We start from the raw sequence: 18,374 nt of genomic DNA, 5'->3' as shown, positions 1-18,374 counted from the left end.
GGCCAAATTAATTATTCTTTCCCATTTTGGTGTCTGTATTTTATACCTGCTTAGAAAGTCCTCCTCAGGTTGAGCACACAATTTTGTCTCAAACATCTGAACCCTCAGCCAGGCAATCTCAGGTTTTACAGGCCCAAGAGTCTGACTTCCTATTTGGAGTTTTATGTATCTCAGGTAAGATCCTCTTTATGCTGATCTATATTTTGCTCTGGAAAGACAAATATTAATCCCCAGGTTTCTGAGTTCCCGGGAGCTCCCTGTTACAGCTAGGCTCTAACTGCAGAGTGGGATGGAGTCTGCTCCTCGGTGGAGCCTGGTTTGGGCCTAAGAATCGCTACCAGGAGAGGGAACCCCCACAAGGGAGAGGGAGGCAGAATGGGGAATGTTTACCTGGGACAAGGTTAACAATGGAGGTACATATGGCTAATGGGTCTGTGGGAATCTGCTCATTCATTCATCCCACAGAGGTATATTATGCCAGCATTGTCATTGCCAAACGATGCTTTCTACTTGGTGTTTCTGGGGGCAGCTCTTGCTAGCCATAAGCATTACCTCCCCAAGTGCCTCTCAGTCCCAGATTCCCTGAGCCTGGCCATTTGGTGCCTCATCCTGCCTCTAGGACTATGGAGTCATATAACAGAACCCTGACAGAAATGACCATGGAGGTGCTTTCATTTCCAAGGAGTTCAGTCCTAAGCCCAGGAATTTAGAAAGCCAAGAGGTGTGAAACAAGCAAGATTTCTGCATTAGGGCTAGATACTGCTGGTCTTGCTGAGCCTGTGGGGCTCTGAGAGCTGAGGGACCTGTTAGAGGTACCCTGCCCTTGAACAGCATCAGAGGGGCTGGGCTTACCTCACAAAGGGCCCATAGATGTGACCACCTGGCCAGACAGTGTAGCCAGAGCGCAGAAGCATCCCTGACTCAGGCCTAACTAACACTCTGACCAGGTGCAGGGGCAAGAACTGAGTGTGCTGGGACAGAGAGTGGCCCACGAGGGGAGCTGGTCAAAGCTCAAGTCCTCAGAAGGAGAAAGATATCACCTGTGGGTAAGGACAGCCAGCTCAAGTCTCAGCAAGCAGGAGTGTGGTGAAGAACTTGGTTCTGAGGTGGGTCTGGGGTATAGCTGTACTGGGTGGGGAAGGACTATAATGCCAGGATGGCCTCCAAGTGTGCCCTGGGCAACACATTCAGACATTATGGAGTAGAAAGTCTCACAGGCCAAAGTTAGCTGCTCAAGCAAATCCCATGTATATCAAGTAAGTGCAAACCATCAAACCACTGGGCAAGAGGCTAGGTGGGGAAAGGAAGCAAGTTAACACACTTCAGGTATGGGGGCAAGCTGGGGAGACACAAAGGCCATGTTGCCCAGACCCTGGGCCTGTGATGCTCTTTGCTGCTTCAGTCTCCTTGCTGATGGGGTTAAGGGGCCCAGAGTGAGGGTTTGAGCAAAGCCTGTGTAACATGTCGGAAACACCCACTGGCCCTGAGGAGAGACACAGGTAAGTCTGCCTGGCACAGCTGGACATGTTGAGGATTTGGTTGGTGGTTCCTGGGGTGAGGACACATGGGGCCATGATGGCATCATCCCTGGTTGGCTGACATAAGACCTTATGAATATTCTGTGCTCCATGTATCTCATGTGTAGTTCGTGTCTGATGGATATCAGGTGTCGTTAGGTTCTGCTGCCACATTCCTTGCTCAACTTAGGCAAACTATACTTACTACTAGTCTGTGGTGAACACAACCTTTGGATTCTGCCTTTGTCTCTGTTGGGGAGGAAAAATTTCCTGTCCCCTTCAAGGACCTTCTAGCCAGACTAAGAATCAAATTGACATGCAACAGATTAACAGGAGAAAAATCAAATGTAATTTCATACATATGGGGAATCCACACAGACATGGAAATTCCAAAGACAGTCAGGCAAACTGTATATAAGTCATTCTGAACTAAGGAAAAGGAGAATGGGGTCTGGGACTTCAAAGGGAAGAAATGTAATCCTCAAGAAGAAAGAAAAAGATATTTGGTAAACAAATACTTATTGGTCCCATGGAAACAATGAGACAAAGAGAGGACTTTGATCCAACAGGCCTTACTAGGTTCCCCCCTGTCTACCATAGCATGTTCACCTCATAATGTAGTTGTCTGTGGTGATAGCTCTCTTCCTGGAGCAGGTCCTCTAAATTCTTTTTAGCTGGCTGGAGGAGGAGAGAAGGTAAAGAACTTTCCTTGAATCTGCTGGGTTTTGATTGTTTTTTAAATCAAAATAATCTTCATGCCCAGGTGGCTCCCTTGATGTGGCCTGCCCCTGGCCCCTACACCTGTCAAGCTATTTGCTTCTTCATTATCTATACTTAACACATTAACTGTTGTGCCTCTGTCTCATGAACTACACATTCTGATTCACCTTCTATAGGAGAATGGAATCTCCTCAAGAGCAAATGCACATTACAAGCTGTGATCTACACTTACTCATCTGTTAGATTGAGGTAGGTCTGAAGGTGCGTTTCAGGCAATGAAGTAAAACTCTGACAGGTAGCCTGAGGCATTTACTTGACCTCTTTGTGAGACCTATTTTCCTCCTGTGTAAAAGGGACTACTCATTATGTGGCCCCAAGGGAGATAATTAAATAAGAGAAACATGTGATATCCTTATTATAGGGCCTGACAAGACTCAATAATACTCCATAAACAGATCCCAGTGTGATTGCTAATGAACCTGACTGGAAATGGGAGAGATGCTGGGGGCAGTTTTGAGGCCAAAGGCTCAGCTGAGGATTTTCATACATTTTTTTGAAGAGGAAACAAGATGAGTTTCGAGACCCATCTTCTTCCTGTGGCAGTGCTTCTGTTGCAGGTCCTTGTGCCTTCTTGTGCAATGAGACCAGATACAGAGAGACACTTACACTGGATGTGTGGGAACCTCTCAGGCAAAGAGGCAGGGGTCAGTTGGTAAGGAGGGAAAGGAGTGTGAGTGCACTCCCTCCAGAAAGATGGGAAAATGCTCTGAATTGTGACTGCCCAATTCCCTTCCCTTCCCTTCTCTTTGAGGAAGGAGAAAGAGAAGACCATATGACACAAAACTAACAGAAGTTCTCCCCCTTTTGTCCCTAGCAGTGCCAGGAAGATCTGAGGGTGCAGAAGCAGCAGGGCCAGCCCAGTCCATGTTCTGCCCCAGTCCTGGAAGGATAGAAGGAACAAGACCTATACCCACTTGGCTGAGGTACCATGGCCAGACTCTGCCTGAGCCTGCTGTTCCTGGTGGCCACTATGACCCTTGTGTTCAGAGGTATCCACACCTGGGGCAGGTCGAAGGTGGTGAGGAAGTTCCAAGACATCCCAGAAAGTTACGTCTATGTGCAGCAGGCACTGTGGTTTGCCATGAAAGAGTATAATAAGACCAGCAAAGACAAGTACACCTTCAAGGTGGTAAAGGTCCTGAAATCCCAGGAGCAGGTTGGTGAGCATGTTCTCTTTTCTCTTTCTCTCCAAGATGCAGTCATGAGGGGGCCCATTATCCACAGAGGGCACAGACCCCAGGGAGTGGAAAACAGCTGAGAGATGCCTTTAGCCAAATATATATTAATTTTATTTTAGGGGTTTTGGAGGAAAATTAGTTACACTTTATCTTTTATTATTCTATTATAAAATAGCCATTAAAATAACTTAAAATTTATTACAATCATATCAGAAAGCATAGGTGAGGGTCTAAGAAGGGCTGTTGAGGGGGTCAAGTCTGGGACAATTTGGGCTGATATCATCAAATGAGTCATTATAGGTGTGAATTATAACACAGTGAAAAGGCAAAGAAAGTGCAAGTCCAGCTTTCACTGAAAAAAGGAAGGGAAGGCTCTTCTTTACAGAAAAACGCCTACCTGTAGATATAAAAGACTGACATCATGGTATCATGGCAATAACTATTTCAGGCAAACATCATCAGTGAGTCCCACTGGGTGGGAGAGTGGTGGAGGACAAATTGCTGCAGGGATTCTTTCATTAATTAATTACAGTAGGGAAAACATACCCTTATAATCAGAAAATCTGGCAAATACCTTGTTCACCAAATGCTTGTCACCAACACTGGGGACAAACTAACATCATGTGCCCCTGATGTGAAGTCATGGAAAAGACATAGTATCACCTGTGCATGGTATGCTTGTCTAAGATCCACCCCCTGAAGGAAATCATGAGGAACGAATCCATATTATGGGGTATTCTGTAAGACCTCTTAACACTATCAGGGTCATGAGAGACCAGGAGAAAAAACAAGGGAACTTCTTGATTAAAAGAGGTATAAGAAACATGACAACTAAATGCAATATGTGGTCTTGTATTATCCCTTGGATTAAAAAAAAAAAAACTATAAAAGATGTAGTTGGAGGAATTGAAATACGGTCCGTATCATAGAAGAGAGCATTGCATCAATGTTGTTTCCCAAGAAAATTGATTGGACTGTGGTTTGGGGGGACCCCAGAGAGGAATCAGTAGGTGCAAAGAAGGAATGGAGGTTCAGCCAGTCTGGCTGGAGTTTAAGGAAGGGAAGAGAGAGAGGTTGATGGGGAATGGGGGCTACCCTGCAACGTTGGAGTGACATGCTGTATAGGGACAGTCTTTGTGCTCCTCTTCCTCCTCCACTAGCCCTGTCTCCTCTCCACCCTCTGCCCTGCAGCCTTTACGGTCCATCCCTCCAGGTCACCAGGAATTTGCTGAGGTTACTGTTTTCTTAATGGGGTCAGGAGAGAAGGCTCATTTGGCAGCTTCATGTCCCTATGAGGCTGGGACATTTGGCCCCTTGGTCATCCTCCACTCTCAGTGGGCCTTGGCTTCCTCCTTTTCTTTTGTGTGATCCTGGTTATGTTGTTTGTGTTTCTTGGATAGTGGACACCTGGGGCCTAGATGTGTGTCATCACTGGGTGGCCAATTTAAAGCCTCATGAATATCGACTGCCCTGGGGGCTCATTTATATGTAGTAAACTAATTAATAGTGAACTATTCCACTTTCATGGACTTGTCTTTATCTATGCTTTTTCAGTTCCAAAAATAGATGGTTCTGCTTTATTTAATCAAAAGTACACCGAATTCTCATGTCTCAAAAATTATACATCATTTTGTACTGTGCGCTAGTTTTTTCATGAATGCACATTTTATTTCTCAGCTCACTGTAAACTCTTGAATGCAGGTAAGAATTCAAAAGAATCAGGTAGAAACAGGTTCAAAAATAGTCTAGAACAGAGGTATTTAAAATTCCTTGAACTTCCATCTACATACCACTGGAAAACACACTAAAGAAAAAGGTAAGGAAGAATGAAACATTCCCTCCCCCCAAACAAAATTAACTCAAAACAAAACAAAAGCAAAAAGAAAAATACTTGGTGATAATTCAGATTAAATTTAGTAACACACACAGGCTCTATATAAAGAGAACAACTATATCTTATTGGTTGATTTAACTTAAAAGTACAAAGCTCTCTATCAGGAGCTGGACAATTATAGCCTGCAGCCAGGCTGGCTTGCTGCTTATTTCGTATGCCCCATGAACTAAGAATAGTTACAAGAAATAAAAAAAGGATATTTTGTGACATGAAAATTACATAAAATTTAAATTTCCATGTCTATAAATAAAGTTTTATTAGAACATTGCCACCCACATTATTTGAGTGCAGTCTAGGGCTACTTTTGTGCCATACTGACAAGATTGTGTGCTCTGAGCCTAAAATATTTACCCTCCAGTCCTTAAAGAAAAAGTTTGCAGCTACCTGCTTTAGTTCATAGTTAACTGAGACTCTGCTGCAGATTTTGTGCGAGGTGAATGATGGTAAAAATAAGCACCGTGGGCCCAATTATATGCTAATTTCTTTCAAGAAATACACTGCAGTGCTATATTTATGTATTTTCTCTTCCTTATAATTTTCTTAATAAAATTTTCTTTTCTCTAGCTTACTTTATTTCAAGAATACGGTATATAATATATATGACACACAAAATATGTGTTAATTGGCTGTTTATGTTATTGGTAAAGCTTCTGGTCTAAAGTAGGCTATTAGTAGTTATGTTTTTGAGGAGTCATAAGTTCCACTTGGATTTTTGATTGTGCCTGTAAGCCCCACGTCATTCAAGGGTCAACTGTATATACAGTCTACTTTGTGCCAGACCTGGTTGCTTTTCATATGCTCATTCAGATCTCACAACTCATTATGTAGGAACTGCTTTCTTCCACTTTGAAAAGGAAATAGGCACAGAGAGGTTTAGTATTTTGTCCAGGGACACACAGCTAGTATGTAGAAGAGCCAAGATTTAAACCCAGGCTGTCTGTTTTGAATGAGCACATGTTACTGCCTGAGTGATATGGATGGAGTAAAGTGGTGGGACGTTGCAGCCAAAGGAAAGAGGTCATGGAAGGTCAGGAGAGTCAGAAGCCTTGTCTGTGAAAGCTGTGAAGGGCTGCCTCAGCAGCCAGGGCCCCTATCCTCTTCCCTTTTCTGGGCAATTAGGGGTCAAGCTAGGGCTAGCGGTCAGTTGGTGGTTGTTGAGTATGATTCAGAGCAGTTTGTTTTTATGATAATTTTAACTTGGAAATATTACTCAAATATAAAGCAGTGGTTCCCAAGTGGGCATGGATTTTGCTTGGCAGGAGACTTTTGGCAATACCTGGAAGGATTTTTGGTGATTGCAACCAGAGGGGGCCACTAACCGACACTTAGTGGGCAGAGGCTAGGACGCTGCTAAGCACCCCACAGTGCCCAGAATAGCCCTTACCACAAAGACTGATCCAGCCCCAAATGTCAATAGTGCTGAGGTTGAGAAACTTGTTATCCAGTCATAAAAAAATGTTCTAGGAGTATGTCTGGAAGACATTGAGTTGAAAAATAGAAACGAAGACCCAATTTCTTGCATTTCCAATCTGACTCGGCATTTCCTGAGGGCACCCCCAGAAGCAGTTGGCTGTCCTTCCAGACACTTTATATACGCTTACACACACAACTGAAAAATTTTAAAGTATATATGATATTCAAGAAACCGTCCTTAGAATTCTCCCAACCACTACCATTTTGTTCAATTGCCCAGGCAATTTCTCAAGAATGTCCAAAATGTTTACTATGTTTTCAAAATGATCTCTTACTCTTCTAGGGTCAGTTATTGTGTTTAACTTGGTCATTCTCTTTAATGCATTCTCTCCCTTAAGTTTTGTAAAATCTTACCTTGTTCTCATTTTTAAATAATAAAAGTCTCCATTTGCCATCATGCATCTCCATTTCCCCATAGGGCCCTCTGGAATACAAGGGCTGGTGGGGGGCTCTTCATGGGAGAGGAAGATGCCCTGAAGTCAGGGACTTGGGAGGGTGTATCATGTGGAATAAGGTTGGATTGCTAAAATTGCCAAGGAAGGAAGTTAGAAAAGCAATACCCTCCAAGCAAATTCCAGTTCTGGGATGTCTTCTTCTCCCAATAGTGACTAGGTATGAAGATGTTATAGACTGCTGTTTATTTTCCAAGCTCCGATAAGCAAACCATTACCTTTCCCAGGAAAACATTCTTTGGGGAATAGTTTTCTTGCTTTATCTTGGGGACAGTTGTCATTATTTAACATTCAATACCATGATGAGAGATAGACAGACAAAGGGAGAGAGATCAAGGGAGGAATTCCTCCCCCTCCAGTTACCCCAAAATTTCTGGCAAGGAAACTATAGGAGGGAAGGAGGGTGGTGGGGAGACATTCTTTGCCCTGAGCGGTCAATGACATGTTTATTTATTAGAGATGACAATTGATATCATGTATTCATTTATGATATCTAATTTTTATTTTTTATTTTCTTAAGGATTTTATTTATTTTAAGAAAGAAAGAAAGAGAGAACACGAGTGAGGGGAAGGGGCAAAGGAAGAAGGGGAAGCAGACTCCCTGCTGAGCAGGGAGCCTGATGCAAGGCTCAATTCAGGGCTCAATCCCAAGACCCCAGGATCATGACCTGAGCCAAAGGCAGACACTTAGCCGACTGAGTCACCCAGGTGCCCCTGTGATATCTAATTCTTAAATTACTTCTTGACAGGTCACAGAGAGTTTGGACTACTTTCTTGAAGTCAAAATTGCCCGAACAATGTGCAAGAAAATTTCAGGAGAAAATGAAAACTGCTTATTACAACAGGATCCCCAAATGCAAAAGGTATGGCCTCGGTCAGGTCTGTGTACCAGACAGAGAAAACCGATAGGACCAACCCTGCTAGTTTCCTTTTTATTTTTATTTATTTTTATTTTTTATTTTTTTATTATGTTATGTTAGTCACTGTACAATACATCATTAGTTCTTGATGTAGTGATCCACGATCCATTGTTGCATATAACACCCAGTGCTCCATGCAGTACATGCCCTCCTTAATACCCATCACCAGGCTAACACATCCCCCCACCCCCCTCCCCTCTAAAACCCTGTTTGTTTCTCAGAGTCCATAGTCTCTCATGGTTCATCTCTTCCTCCTATTTTTCCCTCCCTTCATTTTTCCCTTCCTTCTCCTAATGCTAGTTTCCTTTTTAAACCATAGTCTGATCATATTCAGGACCAAGGACAGCCAGGTTCTAAACATAGAGCACTGTTTCTGTCAGTTTTTGCTGATACCCCTCACTCCTGCCAACACATACATAGACACTTAGTGGCTTAAAGCAACACCCATTCACTATTTCTCACTATTCTGCAAAGCTGGGCTGGGTTTGGCTGGGCAGATTTGTCTTGGTGATCTTTTCATAGAAGTTACTTCTAGTTTTTCTCTTTCATAGTTGAAGGTGTGTACACAAGTATGCATATGTCTGTGTCTTATGTATTTTCTTCACCTATTTGGTATATACCTAAAGCTGGCATGAGACATGGCTAAGCAAAAATAATGGCAGATTAGTGGTTCCTGAAAATTGCTCAGACATGTGCAAATAAAATACATCTTCATATTCTAATGAATAGTAGGCACCACAGCAGAACACCAAATACAAGTGGATGGCTACATCTAGAGAGTAAGCTATAAGTTACTGGAACTAGTTTTCAATTAAGTAACATTTTAAAAATTCTGGTAGATACTAAGAATGATATATCAAATACCCATATGCTTGATTTTATAACTGTTGTCATTTTATTACATTAATTTAAAATGCTTATTTCAACCAGTAAAATGTTAAATACACATTCCACTCCCCTCTCTCTAAGATAAACACTCAAATTGTTGAGAAGTGTCCCTACCCATTAAAAAAAATTAATCTGTGTCTGCAGAGTTTTGTGTGTTTTTCAAAATGTACATACATTTTGGAACTTCCTCTTGTTTTCCACTCAACAATATGTTTTGAGATTTATTATGTTGGTACAATCTGTTAGTATTTAATTATGCCAAATGATTTCTTGGGCCATTTAATGTGTATATAAATCAGGCAAAATTGTTTTTATTACTGCATATTAAGCTCTTATATGGCTGTATTATGTCATATTTAACCATCTTGCTATTTGTGGTCATCTTAAAATTTCACTTTTAACCATAATGTAGCAGTGACAGGGTGCATGCAGACTGAGCAGATTCGGGGCTCTCCTCTGGGGTGCCCTGGGGAGTGGGTCTACCATTTAGCCACACGTGCGGCTTCAGCGCTGGTGGGACCACCACACGTGACTTGCAATCTCCGTTTTACTCTCCAAATTGGTTGAACCAGCACACCCTCCTTCCGTGGTGTGCACAGTTGTTCATTTTCCCTCAGCCCTTGGGGTTGAATCTTAAATGTTTTCATTCTGATGTATGTGAAAGGTGATCTCCCCACCATTTCACTTGGTTGCTCCCTGATTTCTAGTAAGGTTGAAATATTTTAATATCCCTAGTAATCATCCACGTTTTCACTTCCAGGCCTTGCTTTTTAATGTCTTTTTTTTTCCCCCCTGGAGCAACCAGAGGGCCCCTGTCAGGAGCCACAGTCAAGTCACTGGAAACCCCTAACCTCAACTCCTCAGCTTCCCACTTCCTGTCTGTCTCCCCTTGGCCAAACTCAACTGCAAGCCAGAGGGTGCCCATTGATGAGATCTATAGAAGTCACAGGGCAGAACGCCTATTGACACAGACAGTGGAAGCTATAGAGCAAGTGTGCTCATTGGCATAGCCCATTGAAGTCATTGGTCTTTCAAGACACTCCAGGTAAAAATAGAAGGAATGCAGACATGGAGAAACACATGGAGAAAAGCCAGCATGGGGGCAGGGGGTGGAGACAGCAAGATCAACAGGAGTCTGTTAGGAGTCTAATGGACTAGCTCAAATGAGAGATGATGCTGTTTGGGTTGGTGGAGGTACTCAGTTCTGGATGTCTTTGAAAGGCTTGGTTGAAATTTGCTGATAGATTGGCCATGGAGAGTTAGAGGAGAAGAGCTGAGGATGACTTCAAGGTTTCTGGGGTTTTGAGGCAGTTCTTTCTCTTGGTTTTCTCTTATGCTTTCATCTTCTACATAGAGCATCTGGCATTCAGTAGACTTTGTCACCTTGATTGCATCCACTTCTTATCACGAGGAGAATCTTCTCTGTCTCTGTCCTTGCATGGCGTCCCTTCCCATTTCAGAGCTCCTATAGATTTAACCTTCTCTGCTTTCTTTTTTTTTTTTTTTTGACCTTATCTGCTTTCTTTAGTTATTTATTGGGATTTAGAAAAGAAGAAAAGGCAAACATCTGAGCTCCTTGGAATATAAATTTAAAACTTGATATGATTTTAAATAGTTATTAGCCTGATTCATTTCGTGTGGAAAATTTGGAACTTTCAAAAGTCACTTAAAATCAACTATAAATACCCTTATGTAAAGTTTACCACTGTCAATATATCGTTATTTATACTAGCTTTTCTATATTTTATATTTGTATTTTTATGTAGTTGGGATCATACTGTATACTGTTCTATAACCTAGATTTTCATTTAATAATAAAGTGTAAGGATTTCTAAAATTGTAAAATTATTTGAGAGCATTATATAGTGAAACTGTGATTTCATTTACTTGTGTTCCACATTTTACTTAACCGATCCCTGAGAATTGGTTAAGTTTTCCTAACTTTTAGCTATTATGAACAGTGCTTTAATAAATATTCTTCTTTATTTCTATTTATGTGATTTTTGTTTCCTTGTAGGCAAAGTTCCTGGAAGTTGAATTACTCAGTAGTTTTTCACTTCTTAAAGATTTTTAATATATGTCCTTTAGGATTGATCCTGATAATTGGGTTTTTAATTCCTCTGTTTCCTGATTTTTTCCTGTCTACTTTGGCTGATCCAGAAGTTAAGCAATTAGTTGACGCTCTGATAAGCCCACTCCCTCCCCTTCCTACTACTGCCAAGAAACAGCTGAACCCGTCCCAGATGCCCCTCCAGCCAGGATGAATATCTGGACTGGCCTTAGTTCTCCAATGGCCTGTCTGGATTGCTGGTAGCTTGGTCTTATTTTCTTCCTCAAGCTGATCCCTCAGTATTTGTATCTTATACAACTTCAATTCTGTTTGATGTTGCCATTCATGTTTCCATTGATGTAGTAGAGATATTCCTCATTTATATTTTTATTCTAACTGAATAAAAATTTTAGGAGTGAGAGGAGGGATACAAGTGAACTCATCCCACACCAGCAGTCTGAAACTCTCGCTCATTCTGCAGGCCCTGGGAAAGAGCTCTATGTGTCCCCTCAGTTCCCTGGCTACAAATTTTGCTTCTTGTCTCTGGCCAGACCTTGACCTGCCCCACCAAGACATGCAGGACTCTGTACTATTCCTACCTCTTCTGGGAAGGACTCACTGGGCCCTTCAGGCAGCATGCAGTCTCAGTAGGCTGCAGGCGAGTCAGCGTGGCTGGATGAGGGCCAGAGCTGGAGATGAGGATTTCTGAGAATAACCAGTTTCTGGGCTCCTGCTATCCATGATGGCTTCAGATCACAAAGAGGTGAATTGGCAAGGGTCCATCCTGGTGAGTGAGGCTGGCTCCCCTGCCATCCGGTCTCAGGTCTAACAGTGCCAGGGACTGCAGGGGCAAGACTGGCTCAGGCTGCCTTTAGCCACCCTGAAGCCAAATCCCAGCACCCAGAAATAGAAACTTCTGTTTGTTTTTCATTTTTCTTTCTTAAAAACTGATTATTCTTTTTGTCTCTTTTAGATGTTTCTTTGCACATTTATTGTTGCAACCAAACCTTGGGAATTTGAGTTCACTATGCTGAAGAAACAGTGCGAAGAGATCTAATTATCTTCTAGCATGTTCGACTGTTTTCACTTCCATTTTAAAGAAGCAAATACACCTGCAAAACATTTAAATAAGCTGACCCACTGACTTCATTTCTGTGGCCTTTTTGCTTTGTTGTGTGCCCTTCAGGGGCTGAAACTGAGAACATGATGCCTTTTTACAGTGTTGGTCAGCCTCTTCTAGGTGACTCACTCATCTACTAGCAGGACAATCTGCTACCAGTAGATGGAAGAGAGTGTAAACCTGTTTCCTTATCTCACTGAACTCTGAGCACAAATTACTTTTCACTGGCAGCTGTTTCTGGAGAACTAACTGGAGGACGCAGTCCTCAACTGTTTCGAACTGATGGGTTGTTTCTGCAAGATTCTGAGGGGTCTGGCTGCCTTGAGAGTGTTCCTTCCATGGATTTCCACAGAAATCTCCCTGCCTAGGACTCCAGGGAAGACACAGCCCATTGGCTTAGAAACAGTTTCAGACAACTGATCCAACTGGAAGATAGTTGGATTATTTGTAGATTTGCAGTGTACTTTTGGTTTTGAAATGAAGCAGAAACAATGTAAGGGTGATTAATGGCTCATGGATAGTAGGCTGCTTTGTGCATGAACGTGTGTGCGTGTGTGCACCGTGGGATATATTAGTTATCTAATGCTGCATGACTAATCACTCTGCCCTTAATGGCTTAAGCAATTTGAATCTCTTATGGTGTCTGTGGGTCAGGGATCTGAGGGTGGCTTTGTGGGGTGATTCCAGATGTCATTGTCTGTTGAGGTTACACTCAGACGTTGACTACATTGCCCTCATCTGAGGGTTTGTTTGGCTCTGGAGAATCCACTTCCCAGGTGGCTCATACTTATGACTGCAAGTTGGTGTTGGCCATTGACAGGAGATCTCTGTTCTCCATGTGGGCCTCTCCACAGAGCTGCTGGGTGCTTGGTATGGCTTCCTCCAGATAGAATGTTCTGAGAGACTGAGATAGAAACCACACTGCCCTTTGTGACTTAGCTTCGGATGTCAGACACCATCACCTCTTCCTTGTGTTAATCGTCCCCCAGGTTAGCTCTGGCTCAGTGTGGGAGGGGACTGTACAAGAGTATGATGACCAGGAGATGAGGATCAGTGGATGCCATCTTGGAGGCTGGCTACCACTGTGTGTGCGCACATGTGCATATGTGTTTGTGTGTACGTGTATGTGTGCATGTGTGGAGAGGTGGGATATGATGATGAAGATGGTTAACATGACCAGAAAGTGGCATTTTCTGAAACCTGGATATGGAAGTTACAGCACTGGTGTACAGGTCAAGTCCAGCCAGGGCAGTGTCAACAGTAACACAGGAACAGGGGCATGCATGCCATCTTCGACATGTGAGAGCCGGTAAAGCTCAGGGGTCACCTGGCTGACAAGGAAACACTCCCTGTATCTGAGCCTCGCTGCCTGAAAGCTTTCTCTCCACCTATGGGACGTGGCTAGAGTGCTGGGGAGGGAACACCCCAGCCTCCAGACCCTTGGCCAGTAACACTGAAGCATGTTCTATCTAGTTTCTGAGATGTGCCCAGCAAGACAGAGCCCTAACCTCCCACATTGTTAGTCTGCTCACTCTGACATGCTGCTTCCCACTCTTACTTCCTCACTGCCCTTCTGGTATTTTCTATAATCCCCTCCAAATAAACCACTTGCACTTGAATTATTGTCTCAAGCTGAGCTTCTGGAGGAAGCAACCTCACACTGGAGCCCAGATCTACTGTGAAGGGCAGCCTGGGACCACCTGGGGCATACCTGGGGAAGGTCAGGCAACAGGACACACTTGCATTTTCTCACCTCAGCCAGCAACCATGTTCTGGGGGAAGGCATGCCCAGAACCTCCCTCCTCCATGTGGTCATGGAGTTCTAGGAACAGAGGCAGACCAGTTCTTGTCACATTGCTCCCCCACCTTGGGATGGGGATCCCTATATGAACGGTACCTGTAACTTTCACTTCTCTGCCCACCTCTGCCCTTCAGCCCCCAACCACTGCCAGGGCATTTGCTCTCTTGCTCTATAGCTGGAGTTGGCCAGCCCCATCTGGTCCCATTAGCAGCCCCTAGAGCAGGGCTTTCTCCTCTGAATCCTGACAATGTGGTTCCATGCCTGGAGGGACCTAACACATTGACACACCCTAGGCTGGTTGTTTCCATCTTATCCATAATAGTTGCAAGCACCTGAGGGAAACTAGACTTTACTGACCACACCCAAGGTCAGCTGTCTAGTATTGGAGGGATATTGCTTTGGGTTTAACTCTCCAAAACTGTCTGGGCCCTTCTGATGCACTGAGTTAGTCAGAATGAAGAATCAGTATCAAAATAGTTATATTGACTAATGAGATTTCTGAGGTTTTTTTTTTTTTTTTTTTTAGATTTTACGTATTTATTGCGGGGGGGAGAGAGAGAGAGTGAGCATGCATGAGCAGGGGGGAGGGGCAGAGGGAGAAGGAGAAGCAGGCTCCCCGCTGAGCAGGGAGCCCGACGTGGGGCTGGATCCCAGGACCCTAAGATCATGACCTGACCCAAAGGCAGATGCTTAACCACGGATGCTTAACTGACTGAGCCACCCAGGGGCTCCGGATTTCTGAGTTTTTATTTGCACACAGTTGTCAGTGTCATATGTGAGCCTGAAGAGATCTCTGAGGCACCTTCAGTATTGGCCCATTCCCTTCCAAAGTTCAAAGCCTCATTAAGGCCACATCTGTAGCCTGGGCCACCTGGGGGAGAGAATTTATCCTGCTTCCACCCTCCTCTGCAGAAATTGTGCTTTTTAGAAGATACACGGATGACAGAAGTATTGACTTTGTCACCATGTCCTCATTTTCCCTTTGATCATGAGAATTTTGAAAAAAAGAGAGACTCAAAAATGTAGCTTCCAAGCAAGACATACTCCCTTACTGGGCTACACTAGGGCCTGGGAGAAATCCAGGTCTGCATCCCACATCAGGTATTGGGATCCGAGGGGAGTTGGAGCATCAGGGACTGATGTCATTGTCTGTTGAGGTTACACTCAGACGTTGACTACACTGTCCTCGTCTGAGGGTTAATTTGGCTCTGGAGAATCCACTTCCCAAGTGGCTCACACTTATGACTGCAGGTTGGTGTTGGCCATTGACAGATCTCTGTTCTCCATGTGGGCCTCTCCACAGAGCTGCTGGGTGCTTGGTATGGCTTCCTCCAGATAGAATGTTCTGAGAGACTGAGATGGAAGCCACACTGCCCTTTGTGACTTAGCTTCGGATGTCAGACACCATCACCTCTTCCTTGTGTTAATCGTCCCCCAGGTTAGCTCTGGCTCAGTGTGGGAGGGGACTGTACAAGAGTATGATGACCAGGAGATGAGGATCAGTGGATGCCATCTTGGAGGCTGGCTACCCCTGATGGGACCACTCTGAAATGTGTGGGGTCATGCTGAGGCTCATTCACAGGGCAAAGACTGCAGGCTCCTGGGGTAGCTCTCCGTGTACGTCACCTACCAGCTCTGACTACCCCAGGTCCCAGACCCTTTCCTCCTTCCTCTGGCCTCCATGGGAGAGGCCTGGGCATCCATCAAGGCTGTCCCAAGTTTTCCACTTCGTTGTTACTTTGTGTTCAGTCCTGTATTTATTGAGCCCAGGCTATATCGTGACTCTGACACCTTGGGAAATTTGAGGGAAGTGTCCACTGTCTCCTGACAGATGAGGAAGTGGCTGCAGAGCAGAACATGGTAGAGCATTTGATAACCAGCATAGTTATTTTCCCAGTTGCAGGCCTTGACCCAGAGACTGAGGCTAACAGGCCAGTACTAGGGCAGCAGAGTCAACACAAGATTCACATTTTAGGGGAAGAGTGAGCTCTCCTGAGATTGAGCCACTAGCTGGACCTCTTTTCCTCTCTGGAAATTGGGACCTGGCCAGGTAGATGGTCTGTGTTTCTAGCAACCCCCTGCTTTTGCCTCTGCCTCTGGCAGGGCTTTGCCCAGGGACCTACCTCAGGGTGACACTGAGTATCCAGAAACCTGCTTTCCTGTTCCTTCAACAACAAACTCCAGAAAAGAAGCAGGCAGGACCACCCCAAGCCAACAAGGATGGACAGGGCAAGGGAGAAGGGCCTTCCCACAAGAACTGGTCCCTCAGTCTTACACCTGTTACAAAACTGGGGCACCTGAAACTTGTACTCATCCTCAGGGCCCTGGGGACACAGTGGGAACTGGGACAAAACCCCACTTTCTTTTTCTCCTTTTTTTTTATTTTTTAAAGATTTTATTTATTTATTTGTGTGTGGGTGGGGGAGAGAGAGAAATATAACAAGCAGGGGGAGCTGCAGGCAGAGGGAGAAGCAGGTTCCCCACTGAGCAGGGAGCCCAAAATGGGGCTTGATCCTGGGACCCTGGGATCTGGGACCCTGGGACCTGAGCCAAAAGCAGACACTTAACCGACTGAGCCACCCAGGTGCCCCTAAAACCCCAACTTTCTGTAGATTTCCATGGGAAGGGGGAGGGGTAGAACCATTAACAAATCCCCACAAGTATGATCTGAGGCAGGATTTACTGAGTCCTTACCAGGTGCCATGATTTGATACCTGCTTTGTGGGCTCTGCTTCCCCAGCCCCAGGAAGTAAGGTGAGCCCACAAAAGGGCCAGGAAAGGTCCCCCCCTCATTGGGCTGAACACACAGGAGACCCTTTCCTGGAGCTACTTGGTGGGACTTCACTAGAATTAGTGGGGTTGACTATGGAAAACATGCTGGGATCACAGTGGATAGAGAGCCCCCTTTATGCTTCCTTCTGCTGATTGAGGCACAACTCAGGACAGACCAGTGTGGGAGTAGACAGGAGGGTGGTTGGTGGGAGAGTCTTCAGAAATCTCTTGAAGTCTGGGACCAGGCAGGATGGCTTGGGACAAGAGCACAGCTATCTCCATGTTTAGTGATGCTCGGCTGGCAGGGAGGATACCCACCCCTAGGGTCTCCCCATGGCTCTGCCTGGAATCCTGGGAAGCCCATCCAGGTCTCTATGGAGGATGAGCCCTAAAGATATCTAACACCACATGTCTGCTGTTAAGTCCCCAAGGAGACCCTGAGATGCAAATTGGGGGGTGCAGGTGGTTCATTTGGGAGATGGTCACAGAGGCACAGAGGGGAAGGGAGACAGAGGAGGGAGAAAGTCAATGCGGCTGTTGTTATGGGCCACTGAGCAGCCATGGGTTTTGTCCTACTGGAATGTATGAGAACCCTGTGGATCTTCCCTCTGACAACCTCTGTGGAGCTGGGAGCCTGTCGCCATCCTACCTGGGGTTGGAGTGTTGTCCTTGAGTCCTACCTCTCTCCAATGAGGTGTGCTGACTCTGCAGATGGAGTGCCACTTGCACAGAGAAAGCCCTGAGCAGAACTTGGGGGAGATGCAGATCTTGAGGAGGAATGGGAAGCGTTAGGTACTGGGTAGTCCAACTACATGGACACTGGAGGGATGGCTGGTTGGAAGAAGGGAACCATGGCCCCAGGATCAAGCACTGCCCCTGCCTGTATGTGTAAATATAGTCTGACTGGAACACAACACTCTTATTTGTATTAGTATTGTCTATGGTACTTTCAAGGCAACATTAGGGAGTTGAGAACAGGCCATATGGCCTGAAAAGGCCAAAATAGTTACATTTACTTACAGAAAAATTTTGCCATGTCCTCTTTTAGAAGATTCCCAAGTCCTCTTTTAGAAGATTCCCAAGACAAGGGCCACATGTGTCCTGAGGGCCTGAGGGCTTGTCTGGGTCTATCTTGCATTCTGTGTCCCCTGCTGGGTCATGGTCATTGTACCTCTGTGAGCCCAGAAAGAGAAGCACCTGGGCTTCCAGGTTGGGCCACCTGGAAGATGACCCCAGAAGTCTGAGAGGGAAGAGAACCCATCCTGGGCCCACCTGACTTCCCTATTAGGATGAGTCCTTCACTTACCCAGCCCCTCTGTCTGGAACCAATGCTACACAAAGCTTCTTGAAATGCTAATGTTTAGTGATCTATTCTACAGGATGGAAATGGACAATGAAGAATTTCCATAATGCCTGGGAGTGAGACCCAGACACTTGCAAGAGAACAAACAGAGCCTGGTGTTGCACAGCCACTGAAGAGACACCTATAGAGAAACAGTGGATCCAGGAGAACAGTCAGAGCCAGGCAA

The 18,374-nt window shown here is 44.9% G+C and overlaps 1 protein-coding gene across 4 annotated transcripts; it reads left to right on the top strand.

Moving 5' to 3' along the window:
• The first annotated feature begins 899 nt into the window (after nt 1–899).
• Nucleotides 900–18,367, top strand: LOC113937670 (cystatin-13-like). Of its 4 annotated transcripts, none has more exons than XR_003524676.1 (5): nt 900–1,106; nt 3,115–3,453; nt 8,044–8,157; nt 11,704–11,915; nt 12,126–12,633. XR_003524676.1 is itself a non-coding variant. In XM_027622351.1 (4 exons), the coding sequence occupies exons 2-4, from the start codon at nt 3,226–3,228 to the stop codon at nt 18,240–18,242; spliced, it is 360 nt and encodes a 119-aa protein (XP_027478152.1). In that variant the 5' UTR covers nt 900–1,106; nt 3,112–3,225; the 3' UTR covers nt 18,243–18,367. The 4 variants fall into 4 exon arrangements, 2 of the variants coding, with proteins under 2 accessions (XP_027478152.1, XP_027478151.1); XR_003524675.1 differs by having other exon boundaries at nt 3,112–3,453; XM_027622351.1 differs by lacking the exons at nt 11,704–11,915; nt 12,126–12,633 and adding an exon at nt 18,225–18,367 and having other exon boundaries at nt 3,112–3,453.
• The last annotated feature ends 7 nt before the right edge of the window (nt 18,368–18,374 follow it).

Source organism: Zalophus californianus, chromosome 8 (assembly GCF_009762305.2).
Source record: "Zalophus californianus isolate mZalCal1 chromosome 8, mZalCal1.pri.v2, whole genome shotgun sequence".
Lineage (NCBI taxonomy): Eukaryota > Metazoa > Chordata > Mammalia > Carnivora > Otariidae > Zalophus > Zalophus californianus.
Note: the sequence above shows the minus strand (reverse complement) of the source record. Positions and strands in the feature narration are given on the sequence as shown.

What these genes read in the sequence shown, in the direction of transcription:
- LOC113937670 (XM_027622350.1), top strand. Translation starts at nt 3,226, where the DNA reads ATGGCCAGACTCTGCCTGAGCCTGCTGTTCCTGGTGGCCACTATGACC. An exon ending in TCCTGAAATCCCAGGAGCAG is followed by an intron (nt 3,454 to 8,043) that starts GTTGGTGAGCAT and finishes ACTTCTTGACAG; the next exon opens with GTCACAGAGAGTTTGGACTA. An exon ending in AGGATCCCCAAATGCAAAAG is followed by an intron (nt 8,158 to 12,125) that starts GTATGGCCTCGG and finishes TGTCTCTTTTAG; the next exon opens with ATGTTTCTTTGCACATTTAT.